This window comes from Nerophis lumbriciformis, linkage group LG19, assembly GCF_033978685.3.
Source record: "Nerophis lumbriciformis linkage group LG19, RoL_Nlum_v2.1, whole genome shotgun sequence".
NCBI lineage: Eukaryota > Metazoa > Chordata > Actinopteri > Syngnathiformes > Syngnathidae > Nerophis > Nerophis lumbriciformis.
Window position 1 is genome coordinate 38112846 of NC_084566.2, and position 16729 is coordinate 38129574.

The 16729-nt window shown below is 37.7% G+C and overlaps 1 protein-coding gene across 1 annotated transcript in view; it reads left to right on the top strand.

The window, feature by feature from the left end:
* Positions 1 to 16729, top strand: part of LOC133618453 (caytaxin-like) — a 44639-nt gene that overhangs the window by 10423 nt on the left and 17487 nt on the right. Inside the window, exons 6-10 of the mRNA XM_061978810.2 lie at positions 1010 to 1171; positions 10443 to 10545; positions 10621 to 10752; positions 10823 to 10909; positions 11023 to 11121. Coding sequence (XP_061834794.1) covers positions 1010 to 1171; positions 10443 to 10545; positions 10621 to 10752; positions 10823 to 10909; positions 11023 to 11121 — 583 coding nt within the window. The remainder of the gene's footprint in view (positions 1 to 1009; positions 1172 to 10442; positions 10546 to 10620; positions 10753 to 10822; positions 10910 to 11022; positions 11122 to 16729) is intronic.

Below are 16729 nucleotides of genomic sequence, written 5' to 3' on the forward strand. Positions count from 1 at the left end.
TTTTATAATTTTTTTATATATTTTTTTTAGACATGTATCTCGTGCGCACGAGATAGTTTCAAGTCAGTGTTCAAAAACAAGAAAAAAAACCCACAAAAATTAGGGTTAAAGGGACATGGGGGAAAACATTTTTTTAATAAAAAGTATAAAACTACTTTTTTAAAGTAATCATTTCTTATTTCAAGCATGAAAAAAAATATCATGACTTTGACACAATTGTGTCTCATAATTAAAACAGATGACAGCCAAATGGACTTTGCTGTTTTATTTTCAATGAAACAATAGAAAATAGGTACTCATATAGTAGTACAGTTGGCACAGTACAGTAAACTGACAGTTAATATTTAAACATTTAACATTTCAAACAATTTTGAACAGAAATAGTTCATGCACATTCAGATAAATTCCTCAAAATTACAATTAAAAATGTTTTGGCCGGGGGCCGGGCTGTATATATGCGCACTAATTGACTGAAAGAGCACGCACTTGACGTGATGATGTCATGTTATCCATGGAAAAATGCATTTTTAGACAATATGATTTGCCTGAGCGGCTAGGAGACCCCGAGAGTAACAAGCGGTTGCCTTGTTGCCTTTCCATTAAGAACAATAAATTAGTTTTTAGTATAAGTTTGCTGGTTTCAAGAAATGTAATATCATTATGTCAAGATAATGGCACTAGCATTTACTTCATTTAAGAATATTTTTCAACATATTGAGCAAAAAAGTCTCTTTTTTTTCTACCAAGAAAAGTGCACTCGTTATTTGTGAGAATATACTTATTTTAAGGTATTTTTGGGTTCATTGAGGTTAGCTAATTTGACTTGTTTTGGAAAGTCTTGACAAGCCAAATGTTCTTGTTCTATTGGCAGATAATTTTGCTTAGTTCAAATAAAATACCCCTCATTTTTGTATTATTTTGTTTTGTTTTGAATGCTGACATTTTGCAGTGTGAGGTGGCTTCACAGTGTCAATGCTGTCAAAAAGGACAAATGATGTTGTTTTTCCAGACGATACTCCTGTGGCCACCGCCAAGTGTCTTCCGGGTGAAGAAGGCGAGGAGGAGCGAGACTCGTCGGGCCGTCTGTGGCGAACAGTGATCATCGGCGACCAGGAACAACGCATCGACATGCAGGTCATCAGACCCTACCTGAGGGTGGTCACACACGGAGGTGAGATAATTATCCATGACTCTGTATGGTTATTTGCTGATGATTCCGGGCATTACATTGCAGATCAAACCAATCAGATCATTAATCCGGCCCGTCCCCTCTTTAATGACTGACATTTGACAGATTCATAAGTTGGCCATTTCATAAATTGTAGATCATCAAATCCGTTAAATATCAAATCCATCCATCCATCCATTTTCTACCGCTTATTCCCTTTGGGGTCGCGGGGGGCGCTGGAGCCTATCTCAGCTACAATCGGGCGGAAGGCGGGGTACACCCTGGACAAGTCGCCACCTCATCGCAGGGCCAACACAGATAGACAGACAACATTCACACACTAGGGCCAATTTAGTGTTGCCAATCAACCTATCCCCAGGTGCATGTCTTTGGAGGTGGGAGGAAGCCGGAGTACCCGGAGGGAACCCACGCAGTCACGGGGAGAACATGCAAACTCCACACAGAAAGATCCCGATTGAACCCAAGACTATTCAGGACCTTCGTATTGTGAGGCAGACGCACTAACCCCTCTGCCAAATAACTCATCAATCAATAATTAATTTTGATTGATTGAAACTTGTATTAGTAGATTGCACAGTACAGTACATATTCCGTACAATTGACCACTAAATGGTAACACCCCAATAAGTTTTTCAACTTGTTTAAGTCGGGGTCCACTTAAATTGATTCATGATACAGATATATACTATCAGATATACAGGTAAAAGCCAGTAAATTAGAATATTTGGAAAAACTTGATTTATTTCAGTAATTGCATTCAAAAGGTGTAACTTGTACATTATATTTATTCATTGCACACAGACTGATGCATTCAAATGTTTATTTAATTTAATTTTGATGATTTGAAGTGGCAACAAATGAAAATCCAAAATTCCGTGTGTCACAAAATTAGAATATTGTGTAAGGGTTCAATTTTGAAGACACCTGGTGCCACAAACTAATCAGCTGATTAACTCAAAACACCTGCAAAGGGCTTTAAATGGTCTCTCAGTCCAGTTCTGAAGCCTACACAAACATGGGGAAGACTTCAGATTTGACAGCTGTCCAAAAGGCAACCATCGACACATTGCACAAGGAGGGAAAGACACAAAAGGTTATTGCTGAAGAGGCTGGCTGTTCTCAGAGCTCTGTGTCCAAACACATTAATGGAGCGGCAAAGGGAAGGAAAAACTGTGGTCAGAAAAAGTGTACAAGCGATAGGGATCACCGCGCCCTGGTCAAGATTGTGAAAAAAAAAACCATTCAAAAATGTGGGGGAGATTCAGAAGGAGTGGACAGCTGCTGGAGTCAGTGCTTCAAGATCCACCACCAAGAGACGCTTGAAAGACATGGGTTTCAACTGCCGCATACCTCGTGTCAAGCCACTGTTGACCAAGAAACAGCGCGAAAAGCGTCTCACCTGGGCTAAGGAAAAAAAGAGCTGGACTGCTGCTGAGTGGTCCAAAGTCATGTTTTCTGACGAAAACAAATTTTGCATTTCCTTTGGAAATCGAGGTCCCAGAGTCTGGAGGAAGACAGGAGAGGCACAGGATCCATGTTGCCTGAAGTCTAGTGTAAAGTTTCCACCATCAGTGATGGTTTGGGGTGCCATGTCATCTGCTGGTGTCGGTCCACTCTGTTTCCTGAGATCCAGGGTCAACGCAGCCGTCTACCAGCAAGTTTTAGAGCACTTCATGCTTCCTGCTGCTGACCTGCTCTATGGAGATGGAGATTTCAAGTTCCAACAGGACTTGGCGCCTGCACACAGCGCAAAATCTACCCGTGCCTGGTTTACGGACCATGGTATTTCTGTTCTAAATTGGCCCGCCAACTCCCCTGACCTTAGCCCCATAGAAAATCTGTGGGGTATTGTGAAAAGGAAGATGCAGAATGCCAGACCCAAAAACGCAGAAGAGTTGAAGGCCACTATCAGAGCAACCTGGGCTCTCATAACACCTGAGCAGTGCCAGAAACTCATCGACTCCATGCCACGCCGCATTAACGCAGTAATTGAGGCAAAAGGAGCTCCAACCAAGTATTGAGTATTGTACATGCTCATATTTTTCATTTTCATACTTTTCAGTTGGCCAACATTTCTAAAAATCCCTTTTTTGTATTAGCCTTAAGTAATATTCTAATTTTGTGACACACGGAATTTTGGATTTTCATTTGTTGCCACTTCAAATCATCAAAATTAAATGAAATAAACATTTGAATGCATCAGTCTGTGTGCAATGAATAAATATAATGTACAAGTTACACCTTTTGAATGCAATTACTGAAATAAATCAAGTTTTTCAAAATATTCTAATTTACTGGCTTTTACCTGTATACTATCATATACAGTCATCACACAAGATAATCATCAGAGTATATACATTGAATTATTTACAATGAATGTATTGAATGTAATGAACATATGTATTCATACGAATGAATCTGAATTTAAAACAAAGCCACAAGTCATACAATATTCAAATTTTAATAATTTCAATAACCCCCATGGCCCCTTCTTAAAAAATGGTTTAGTCCATAGACTCCACACTAATGTTCCCTCTCAATTAAGGACTGCTTCTGATGTCCTCCGTGCGTGGAAAAGCTATGCAGAGCACATAATCAAAATCTAAAATCCAACCTAAACTCTTAAAAAAATGAACACATCACACTTTATGCTGTACCATTTTCAGCAAGTGGTCACAACAGATAACACAATGAGACATTTTAAAGAGGAGACAGAGGTGGTCTGCATCAACAATCTCTTTATTGAGCAAAACCGATTACTGTCGGCCATAACCACACCAAAACATCGGCAACAAAACTAATAAAAACAAAATAAAAATAAAAACTAAGGGCTATATAAATAAACTTTGATTGATTGATTGATTGACGGTCAGAGACATCCTGGATGACAACCAACCATCTAATCTGATGGAGGCGCTGTAGTGAGGAATGGGCAAAACTGCCCAAGACAGGTGTGCCAAACTTGTGGCATCGTATTCGTATCCTGCTGGCCCACTATGGACTGGACTCTCACTATTATGTTAGATCCACTATGGACTGGACTCTCACTATTATGTTAGATCCACTATGGACTGGACTCTCACAATATTATGTTAGATCCACTATGGACTGGACTCTCACTACTATGTTAGATCCACTATGGACTGGACTCTCACTATTATGTTAGATCCACTATGGACTGGACTCTCACTACTATGTTAGATCCACTATGGACTGGACTCTCACTACTATGTTAGATCCACTATGGACTGGACTCTCACTATTATGTTAGATCCACTATGGACTGGACTCTCACACTATTATGTTAGATCCACTATGGACTGGACTCTCACTACTATGTTAGATCCACTATGGACTGTACTCTCACTACTATGTTAGATCCACTATGGACTGGACTCTCACTACTATGTTAGATCCACTATGGACTGGACTCTCACTATTATGTTAGATCCACTATGGACTGGACTCTCACTACTATGTTAGATCCACTATGGACTGGACTCTCACTACTATGTTAGATCCACTATGGACTGGACTCTCACTATTATGTTAGATCCACTATGGACTGGACTCTCACACTATTATGTTAGATCCACTATGGACTGGACTCTCACTATTATGTTAGATCCACTATGGACTGGACTCTCACTATTATGTTAGATCCACTATGGACTGGACTCTCACACTATTATGTTAGATCCACTATGGACTGGACTCTCACTACTATGTTAGATCCACTATGGACTGTACTCTCACTATTATGGTAGATCCACTATGGACTGGACTCTCACTATTATGTTAGATCCACTATGGACTGGACTCTCACTACTATGTTAGATCCACTATGGACTGGACTCTCACTACTATGTTAGATCCACTATGGACTGGACTCTCACTATTATGTTAGATCCACAATGGACTGGACTCTCACTATTATGTTAGATCCACTATGGACTGGACTCTCACTATTATGTTAGATCCACTATGGACTGGACTCTCACACTATTATGTTAGATCCACTATGGACTGGACTCTCACAATATTATGTTAGATCCACTATGGACTGGACTCTCTCACTATTATGTTAGATCCACTATGGACTGGACTCTCACACTATTATGTTAGATCCACTATGGACTGAACTCTCACTATTATGTTAGATCCACTATGGACTGGACTCTCACTATTATGTTAGATCCACTGAGGACTGTTCTTTCACATTATGTCACTCGACATCCATTGCTTTCGGTCTCCCCTAGAGAGGGGGGGTTACCCACGGTTTCTCATAGTCATTCACATCGACGTCCCTTATGTGGGCTTCGTACCGAGGATGTCGTTGTGGCTTGTACAGCCCTTTGAGACCTTTGTGATTTAGGGCTGTATAAATAAACAATGATTGATTGATATTAAAGGGGAACATTATCACAATTTCAGAAGGGTTAAAACCATTAAAAATCAGTTCCCAGTGGCTTATTTTATTTTTCAAAGTTTTTTTCAAAATTTTACCCATCACGCAATATCCCTAAAAAAAGCTTCAAAGTGCCTGATTTTAACCATCGTTATATACACCCGTCCATTTTCCTGTGACGTCACATAGTGAAGCCAACACAAACAAACATGGCGGAAAGAACAGCAAGCTATAGCGACATTAGCTCGGATTCAGACTCGGATTTCAGCGGCTTAAGCGATTCAACAGATTACGCATGTATTGAAACGGATGGTTGTAGTGTGGAGGCAGGTAGCGAAAACCAAATTGAAGAAGAAACTGAAGCTATTGAGCCATATCGGTTTGAACCGTATGCAAGCGGAAACGACGAAAACGACACGACAGCCAGCGACACGGGAGAAAGCGAGGACGAATTCGGCGATCGCCTTCTAACCAACGATTGGTATGTGTTTGTTTGGCATTAAAGGAAACTAACAACTATGAACTAGGTTTACAGCATATGAAATACATTTGGCAACAACATGCACTTTGAGAGTGCAGACAGCCCAATTTTCATCAATTAATATATTCTGTAGACATACCCTCATGTCAGCAGGCCAGGGAAGCTAGGGTCGATATTCTTCTCTTGACGGTGTGAGCCAAGACATCCAGGGGGTTTAGCTCGCTCGTCTGCGGGAACAAACTGCCGCCATTGCTTGCCGTGCTAGCGAGGTCCTTTGTCCCTGAATTGCTCACACACTCCGGCAGATTCAATGGGGGTCTGGCGGCAGATTTCTTTGACTTTATGGTTGGAAATGCATCTGCTTTGAGTGTCGCAGGATATCCACACATTCTTGCCATCTCTGTAGTAGCATAGCTTTCGTCGGTAAAGTGTGCGGAACAAACGTCCAATTTCTTGCCACTTTGGCATCTTTGGGCCACTGGTGCAACTTGAATCCGTCCCTGTTCGTGTTGTTACACCCTCCGACAACACACCGACGAGGCATGATGTCTCCAAGGTACGGAAAACAGTCGAAAAAACGGAAAATAACAGAGCTGATTTGACTCGGTGTTTGAGAAAATGGCGGATTGCTTCCCGATGTGACGTCACGTTCCGACAGCGAATACTAGAAAGGCGTTTAATTCGCCAAAAATTCACCCATTTAGAGTTCGGAAATCGGTTAAAAAAATATATGGTCTTTTTTCTGCAACATCAAGGTATATATTGACGCTCACATAGGTCTGGTGATAATGTTCACCTTTAAAAAAGACTTGCCAAAGGTGCGTCAACAAAGTATTGAGCAATCTACAAAACTACTATCGATGTGCAAAATCGTTATTTTCAAATTAAAAATTATTTATAACTTCTTACCCACGGGAAAAATGTTAAAACTATGGAATGTGACAGAGTCGATTTTGTTGTCAGGAGCCTGAATCCACCCTACATTTGTTTTGGTATTGTCATATTGTGTCTTCCTTTTGGGTGGAAGTTGAAAAAATGTGTTTAAAGATTGGTTTGTTTATGAAGCTTGATGTGGTTTCTGTTATTTTAGGAGAGTTCATTGACAATCATGATTTAGTCAATTTAATTATAGTACTCGGTAAAAGGTTTATTTTTAAGGCCAAAAACAGATATTCACTTAGTATTACTCTCTTTAAAACATTTATTCAGTATTTTTTTAACTTTAGAAAGTTACATGGTTGAAAACAATAATGATGCCCAAAAACATTAAAAAAAAGATGGGAAGTCCTCAAATGCTTATTTTGAAAATGTAATTTTGTTTATAGATTATATGCTATCTGTTGTTAAGTTCCCTAATTTTGAGTGTACATAAATGAAGGTGTGTGTTGCTGACATAATCTGGACTGTACATAAATGCTTATTTTGAAAATGTATTTTGTTTATAGATTATATGCAATCTGTTGTGTTCCCTAATTTTTCAATCTCCATTGATGAAGGTGTGTGTTGCTGAGCCCGACCTGGACATTATCTGGACTGGACTTGGTTTTAAGAACCCTTTAAACAATTTAATTTAATTGACAACCTGGTCTGGTGAAGAGAAGGTCCTTTTAAAAAAAAAAAAAAAAATAAATAAATAAATAAAAAACATTTTCTTGGATTAAAAAAAAGAAGTAAAACAATATAAAAACAATTACATAAGAAACAGTAATTAATGAAAATGTTAGTGGAGCAGCAGCACGCACAATCATGTGTGCTTACGGACTGTATCCCTTGCAGACTGTATTGATATATATTGATATATAATGTAGGAACCACAATATTAATAACAGAAAGAAACAACCCTTTTGTGTGAATGAGTGTAAATGGGGGAGGGAAGGGTGTTTTTTGGATTGGTGCACTAATTGTAAGTGTATCTTGTGTTTTTTATGTTGATTTAATAAAAAAAAAACTAAATAAATAAATGAATAATTTTTTAAAAGGTATTGAGCAAAAGCTGTGAAGACTTTTAGTTTTTTAGTTTGAATGAATTTGCAAAATTAATTACAATATGTCGAATTTTGAGAACAAAAATGACTTTATTTCATTTCAGATAAGGCTGTAACATGGCAAAATGTCGAAAAAGTGAGGCGCTGTGAATACTTTCCGGATGCACTGTAGGCAGGGGCGCCGCTAGGGATTTTGGGCCCCATGAAAAGAATCTTCACAGGGCCCCCAACACAGTGTCATTATTTTTTCTGTATTATAATTTCATCATCATTAGGGGCCTCTCTGGGCCCCCCTCCATCATGGGCCCCTAGAATCCGTCTCCTTTACCCCCCCCTTTTCGGCGCCCCTGACTGTAGGTATTTGATAACGAGCTCATAAAGCCAAGCTGCAGTGCACTGCAAAAAGTCAGTGTTCAAAAACAAGAAAAAATAATACAAAAATGAGGGGTATTTTATTTGAACTAAGCAAAATTATCTGCCAATAGAACAAGAAAATTCGGCTTGTCAAGACTTTCCAAAACAAGTCAAATTAGCTAACCTCAATGAACCCCAAAATAGCTTAAAATAAGTATATTCTCACTAATAACAAGTGCACTTTTCTTGGTAGAAAAAAAATGAGACCTTTTTGCTCAATATGTTGGAAAATATTCTTAAATAAGTAAATGCTAGTGCCATTATCTTGACATAATGATATGCGCTCGGCATCATGATTTTTTTTTTCATTCTTGAAATAAGAAATGATGACTTTAAAAAAGTAGTTTTACACTTGTGAGTGTTGATGACACAGCTTTGCAACACTTGATATTCTAGTTTCAAGCATGTTTTACTCAATATAGGTCATCAAATCTCAGCAACAAGCTGTAATATCTTACTGAGATCATTTAGGACCAAAACACTTAAAACAAGTAAAACACTCTAACATAAAATCTGCTTAGTGAGAAGAATTATCTTATCAGACAGAAAATAAGCAAATATCACCCTTATTTGACATATTTCATCTTACTTAGATTTCACTTTTTGCAGTGTGCTAACTGTTAGCCGTTCAGAGAATGATAATATTTCTTCCATTAAAGGGGAACATTATCACCAGACCTATGTAAGCGTCAATATATACCTTGATGTTGCAGAAAAAAGACCATATATTTTTTTAACCGATTCCCGAACTCTAAATGGGTGAATTTGGCGAAATAAACGCCTTTCTAATTTTCGCTCTCGGAGCGATGACGTCACATCGGGAAGCAATCCGCCATTTTCTCAAACACCGAGTCAAATCAGCTCTGATATTTTCCGTTTTTTCGACTGTTTTCCGTACCTTGGAGACATCATGCCTCGTCGGTGTGTTGTCGGAGGGTGTAACAACACGAACAGGGACGGATTCAAGTTGCACCAGTGGCCCAAAGATGCCAAAGTGGCAAGAAATTGGACGTTTGTTCCGCACACTTTACCGACGAAAGCTATGCTACGACAGAGATGGCAAGAATGTGTGGATATCCTGCGACACTCAAAGCAGATGCATTTCCAACGATAAAGTCAAAAGAAATCTGCCGCCAGACCCCCATTGAATCTGCCGGAGTGTGTGAGCAATTCAGGGACAAAGGACCTCGGTAGCACGGCAAGCAATGGCGGCAGTTTGTTCCCGCAGACGAGCGAGCTAAACCCCCTGGATGTCTTGGCTCACACCGCCAAGAGAAGAATATCGACCCTAGCTTCCCTGGCCTGCTGACATGAGGGTATGTCTACAGAATATATTAATTGATGAAAATTGGGCCGTCTGCACTCTCAAAGTGCATGTTGTTGCCAAATGTATTTCATATGCTGTAAACCTAGTTCATAGTTGTTAGTTTCCTTTAATGCCAAACAAACACATACCAATCGTTGGTTAGAAGGCGATCGCCGAATTCGTCCTCGCTTTCTCCCGTGTCGCTGGCTGTCGTGTCGTTTTCGTCGGTTTCGCTTGCATACGGTTCAAACCGATATGGCTCAATAGCTTCAGTTTCTTCTTCAATTTGGTTTTCGCTACCTGCCTCCACACTACAACCATCCGTTTCAATACATGCGTAATCTGTTGAATCGCTTAAGCCGCTGAAATCCGAGTCTGAATCCGAGCTAATGTCGCTATAGCTTGCTGTTCTTTCCGCCATGTTTGTTTGTGTTGGCTTCACTATGTGACGTCACAGGAAAATGGACGGGTGTTTATAACGATGGTTAAAATCAGGCACTTTGAAGCTTTTTTTAGGGATATTGCGTGATGGGTAACATTTTGGAAAAAACTTTGAAAAATATAATAAGCCACTGGGAACTGATTTTTAATGGTTTTAACCATTCTGAAATTGTGATAATGTTCCCCTTTAACACCACCCCGCTGTCTCTTCTCGTCAGGTTATTACGGAGAAGGTCTGAACGCCATCATTGTGTTCGCGGCCTGCTACCTTCCCGACAGCAGCTGTGACGACTACGCGTACATCATGGAGAACCTCTTCCTGTAAGACCTCAAGGTCTGGTCGCTTCCTCTCAGCTTCTACCTTGACTCTGCTGCTGTTGTGGCCTTGTCACTCAGGTACGTGGTGAGCAGTCTCGAGCTCCTGGTGGCCGACGACTACATGATCGTGTATCTGAACGGAGCCACGCCTCGCAGGAAGATGCCCGGCATTGGCTGGCTGAGGAGATGCTACCAGATGATCGACAGGAAGTAAGACGGACGCCGTCGTGTCATCATAGGCGGTCACGATGCTGAAATCCCAAATGATTTGTGACGACAGATTGAGGAAGAACCTGAAATGTCTCATCATCGCTCACCCGACGTGGTTCATCAGGACCGTCCTGGCCATCTCGCGCCCTTTCATCAGGTAAAGAGCCTTTCACTTTGAATACAACACAACTTTATTGTGGGAAAAAAATCACTTTGAAATGTCAGAATTAGCAGCACTGAAAACAGGATGTGTGGCGTCTTTCTCTGCAGCGTGAAGTTTTTGGATAAGATTCGATACGTGCACACACTGGAGGAGCTCAACCAGCTCATCCCCATGGAACATGTCCAGGTGCCAGACTGCGTGTTGCAGTAAGTTACTCCCACCACCGGGGGTCACCACGGGGCTCCACAAAACTGCAAAAAGTCAGTGTTCAAAAACAAGAAGAAAAAAAATACAAAAATGAGGGGTATTTTATTTGAACTAAGCAAAATTATCTGCCAATAGAACAAGAAAATTTGGCTGGTCAAGACTTTCCGAAACAAGTAAAAATAGCTAACCTCAATGAACTCAAACATACTGTATTTTCCGCACTTTAAGGCGCACCTTCAATGAATGGCCTATTTTAAAACTTTGTTCATATCTAAGGCGCACCACTTTATAAAAAGTTTCTTGTGCGCACGAGAAACTTTTTATAAAGTTATAAAAAAAAAAATAATAAAATGTATATAAAAATTTTTTCGTGCATACATGTCTAAAAAAAAATATATACATTTTTATTTTTATTTTTTTAGACATGTTTCTCATGCGCATGAGAAACATGTCTAAAAAAAATTATACATTTTTATTTTTGTTTTTTTTAGACATGTTTCTCATGCGCACGAGATACATGTCTAAAAAATAAATAAATAAAATAAAAAAAATATTTAAAAAATGTTTTCCCCCATGTCCCTTTACCCCTAATTTATTTTTTTCTTTTCTTGTTTTTGAACACTGACTTGAAACTATCTCGTGCGCACGAGATACATGTCTAAAAAAAAAAAAATTAAAAAAAAAATTCCCCCGTGTCCCTTTCAGGGCTCCGTAGTATTTTATTTGAACTAAGCAAAATTATCTGCCAATAGAACAAGAAAATTTGGCTTGTCAAGACTTTCCAAAACAAGTAAAAATAGCTAACCTCAATGAACTCAAACATACTGTATTTTCCGCACTTTAAGGCGCACCTTCAATGAATGGCCTATTTTAAAACTGTGTTCATATCTAAGGCGCACCACTTTATAAAAAGTTTCTTGTGCGCACGAGAAACTTTTTATAAAGTTATAAAAAAAATAAAAATAAAATGTATATAAAAAAATTCTCGTGCGCACGAGATACATGTCTAAAAAAAAAATACAATTTTATTTTTATTTTTTTAGACATGTTTCTCATGCGCATGAGAAACATGTCTAAAAAAAATGACACATTTTTATTTTTTATTTTTTTAGACATGTATCTCGTGCGCACGAGATAGTTTCAAGTCAGTGTTCAAAAACAAGAAAAAAAAATTAGGGGTAAAGGGACATGGGGGAAAACATTTTTTTAATAATTTTTTATTTTATTTATTTATTTTTTAGACATGTATCTCGTGCGCATGAGAAACATGTCTAAAAAAATGATACATTTTTATTTTTGTTTTTTTTAGACATGTTTCTCATGCGCATGAGAAACATGTCTAAAAAAATGATACATTTTTATTGTTGTTTTTTTTAGACATGTTTCTCATGCGCACGAGATACATGTCTAAAAAATAAATAAATAAAATAAAAAAATTATTAAAAAAATGTTTTCCCCCATGTCCCTTTACCCCTATTTTTTTTTTTTTTCTTGTTTTTGAACTCTGACTTGAAACTATCTCGTGCGCACGAGATACATGTCTAAAAAAAAAATAATACAATTTTATTTTTATTTTTTTAGACATGTTTCTCATGCGCATGAGAAACATGTCTAAAAAAATATGATACATTTTTATTTTTGTTTTTTTTAGACATGTTTCTCATGCGCACGAGATACATGTCTAAAAAATAAATAAATAAAATAAAAAAATTATTAAAAAAATGTTTTCCCCCATGTCCCTTTACCCCTAATTTTTTTTTTCTTGTTTTTGAACACTGACTTGTGTGCACGAGATACATGTCTAAAAAAAAATAAAAAATAAAAATTATAAAACAAAAAAATTCCCCCATGTCCCTTTCAGGGCTCCGTATTATTTTATTTGAACTAAGCAAAATTATCTGCCAATAGAACAAGAAAATTCGGCTTGTCAAGACTTTCCAAAACAAGTAAAATTAGCTAACCTCAATGAACCCAAAAATACCTTCAAATAAGTATATTCTCACTAATAACAAGTGCACTTTTCTTGGTAGAAAATACAAATATGAGACCTTTTTGCTCAATATGTTGAAAAATATTCTTAAATGAAGTAAATGCTAGTGCCATTATCTTGACATAATGATATGCGCTCGGCATTACATTTCTTGAAACCAGCAAACTTATATTAAAAATGTGTTTATTTTTCTTAATGGAAAGGCAAAAAGGCAACGCTCAGGCAAATCATATTGTCTAAAAATGCATTTTCCCATCGATAACATGACATCATCGCGCCATATATATATATATATATATATATATATATATATATTTTTTTTTTTTTTTTTTTTTTTTTAATTTATGTATTTTTACAGCCCGGCCCCCGGCCAATTTCTCTTTACTTGTTTTGAACCAGCTAGGTTGATGGACCTCATTGGAAAGAATGAAGACATAAATTTGACAGAATACAGTTGTATATTTTCAAGAAAAAGTATTTTTTTTTTTTGAGGGGGAAACAGTTCTGTTTATTAGTGAGAAGTTTGATACTTTTTAAGGTAAAAACAAAACAAAAACATTGTATTTTTTTTGCTGCTGCTGTTACATAAACTGTAATATTGTACATGGTAATTGGGATTGGAATTATATTTTTTTATTATTATTAGTTGATTTTTTTTCAAACTAAAATGTAAAAAAAAAATATGGTAAGTTGCAATAATTTTACCTCAAACTGTAGTGTATATTACAGTTAATGGAAAAACAGTACTGCTGTTTTTATGGTAAAAAAAAAAAAAAAAAAGGAAGCTCAGTTGCCAGAATTGTACTGCAAAATTTACATTTGTTTTTTTACTGTAAATGAGGAAAAAAAAGCTATTTTACACTAACATTTTGGCACCAAAAAACAAACAAACTGGCTTTTCAGTAGCCATAATTTTACTGTAAAATGTACATTTGTTTTTTTTTACTGTAAATATAAAAAAAATGCAATTTTACAGAAAGTTTTTGGCACCTGAGCTGCCAGGTTTTTTTTGTTTTTTTTACCGCAAATCAACAACTGTAGATTTTTTGGTGTATTACAGTAAATGCCATATTATATTATATCATATCATATGATATAATATATTTATCTGTGTTGGCCCTGCAAGGAGGTGGTGGACTTGTCCGGGGTGTACCCCGCCTTCCGCCCGAATGCAGCTGAGATAGGCTCCAGCCCCTCCCCCTCCCCCCGCGTCCCCGAAAGGGAAAAGCGGTAGAAAAATGGATGGATGGATAGAAGACCTAAATTGGACGGAATACAGTTGTATATGTTCAAGAAATTGTTTTTTTTTTTTTGAGGGGGACACATTTCTGTAGTTTAAAGAAAGAAAGGTTTTTAGTGAAAAGTTGTATACTTTTTAAGGTAAAAACAAAACAAAAACATTGTATTTTTTTTCTGCTGCTGTTACATATACTGTAATATTGTACATGGTAATTGGGATTTGTTTTATATTGTATATATTATATAAAAATATAATTCTATAGTTCTATGAATAAATATAAATGTAATAAAAAATCTAGGTATGGGGAAAATATTCACCATTAATTAGTTGCTTATTAACATGCAAATTAGTAACATATTGGCTCTTAATTAGTCATTATTAAGTACTTATTAATGCCTTATTCTGCATGGCCTTATTATACAAGCAGTAAGCCATTAACTAAGAGTCTTCCCTCAATAACCTCAGAATTATTATATTAGTAACCCTAACCCTTGTCCGATTGGGAGAGTGGCCGTGCCAGTAACCTGAGGGTTCCTGGTTCAATTCCCGCCTTCTACCAACCTTGTCACGTCCGTTGTGTCCTTGAGCGAGACACTTCACCCTTGCTCCTGATGGGTGAATGTGTGAATGGGTGAATGTGGAAATACTGTCAAAGCGCTTTGAGAACCTTGAAGGTAGAAAAGCGCTATACAAGTATAACCCATTTACCCTAACCCTTATATGTTCCCCTAGTGTCCAAATAACTCTAAATTAACCCTTGTGTGGTGTTCGGGTCTGTGGGACCCGTTTTCATTTTTTATTAAAAGAAAAACGATACAATTGAATAATTTTTCAAACTGAGACTCACTGACTTTGGCTCATTTTCTGTGAAGAACATATATCAGAATACATATTTAATGACCACACACCATACACCCCCCCCTACACATTTATATTACATATAAGATGTCCGGGTCCACTGGACCCGGGGCTAATAGAAGTGTGGAAATTGATGTTCTGTGTACCACACACACACATACAGCAGGCCTAGACAGGAGGAGGACAGAGTGTAGGTACACAGAACATCAGAGGGTCAAATTGTGCGAGAAAATGAGAGCAGACGGTGTTGACAAACAATGTGGCAACCTTGTGTGGGAACCGCAGGTGCAGAAACACAAAAGAAGAATCCCTGTGGGATGCAGAAACTGGCAGAGACATTTTCTGTGCAACATTAATACAGATGTTTATTGGGATAAGGTAAACATCTGTTCAGTATTTTAACATAAAAGTGTTTGATTGTGAGGCATTAAAAGCCACAAAATGCAACGGGTCCATCAGACCCACAAACGCTGGCTGAGTAACAACAATATGAACATTACACAAGCATACCTGCCAACTACTCCAGGATTCCCGTAATTAGTACGGTTTTCATCAACCTATTCCGGGTTACGGTTGCAGTGATAAAAAATACGGTTTTTCATTAATTTAAAAAAAAAAAGGGTGAAAACTACGCGAATTGCACCTTGTGCAGACAAGATTTTTCGATCGGACACGGAGGAATTAGCGATGTAAAAGACCACGTTGGGACAAAAAAACACAAGTCTAATGCCGTTGCTAGCGATACAAGTGGAAAACTTTCAACGTTTTTCGTCGCCCAAACAGATTCTTTGGATGTGATAAATGCCGAAGTTTTATTTACGGAGGCAATAATTGAGCATGGACTTCCAATTGCACTGGCTGATCACATGGGACAGTTAAATGTTTGTAATGCAACCTTTAAAAATCATTACGCGGTGATCGCGGTCCCAAAAATAAACTTTTCTTGCATGATAATGTCCAGAAAAACTCACTTTATATTACTATAGAGTCCTTTTAACGAATGAGTTTGATGGTTTATCACAAACCTTAAATGAAAGAAGTCCTTTGTTCTCCTGCACCATGCATGCGCTTTGGCCTTGCTTCGTGTTTGGTGCGCAATCCTGTCGGCTGTATTTCACAGCACGTCTTTGACAACTTGAAGTGGCATAAAACATTTAAAACAAATGGGTTATAGGAACAATCACTTTCAGTGTTTTATGCCACTTCAAGTTGTCAAAGACGGTATGCTGGTGCCCGACTGCCACAAGTGGAACAAACATTTGAAACAAAGGGGTTATAGGAACAATCACTTTCAGTGTTTTATGCCACTTCAAGTAAACTTATCATAAAGTTACCATATCATTTTTGCAGTATGATCAATCTGATAGAATAAATTTGGATTTTAGCCACAAAAAGGTAATGACACCAATGTTATCTATTGGAATTGTTTAGTACTGTTATACTGTTAAAAGTGTTTATACTATTTATGCTTTCAAGTCCAAGTTGAAGAAATCTTGTTAAATGTTGACAGCATAACTAC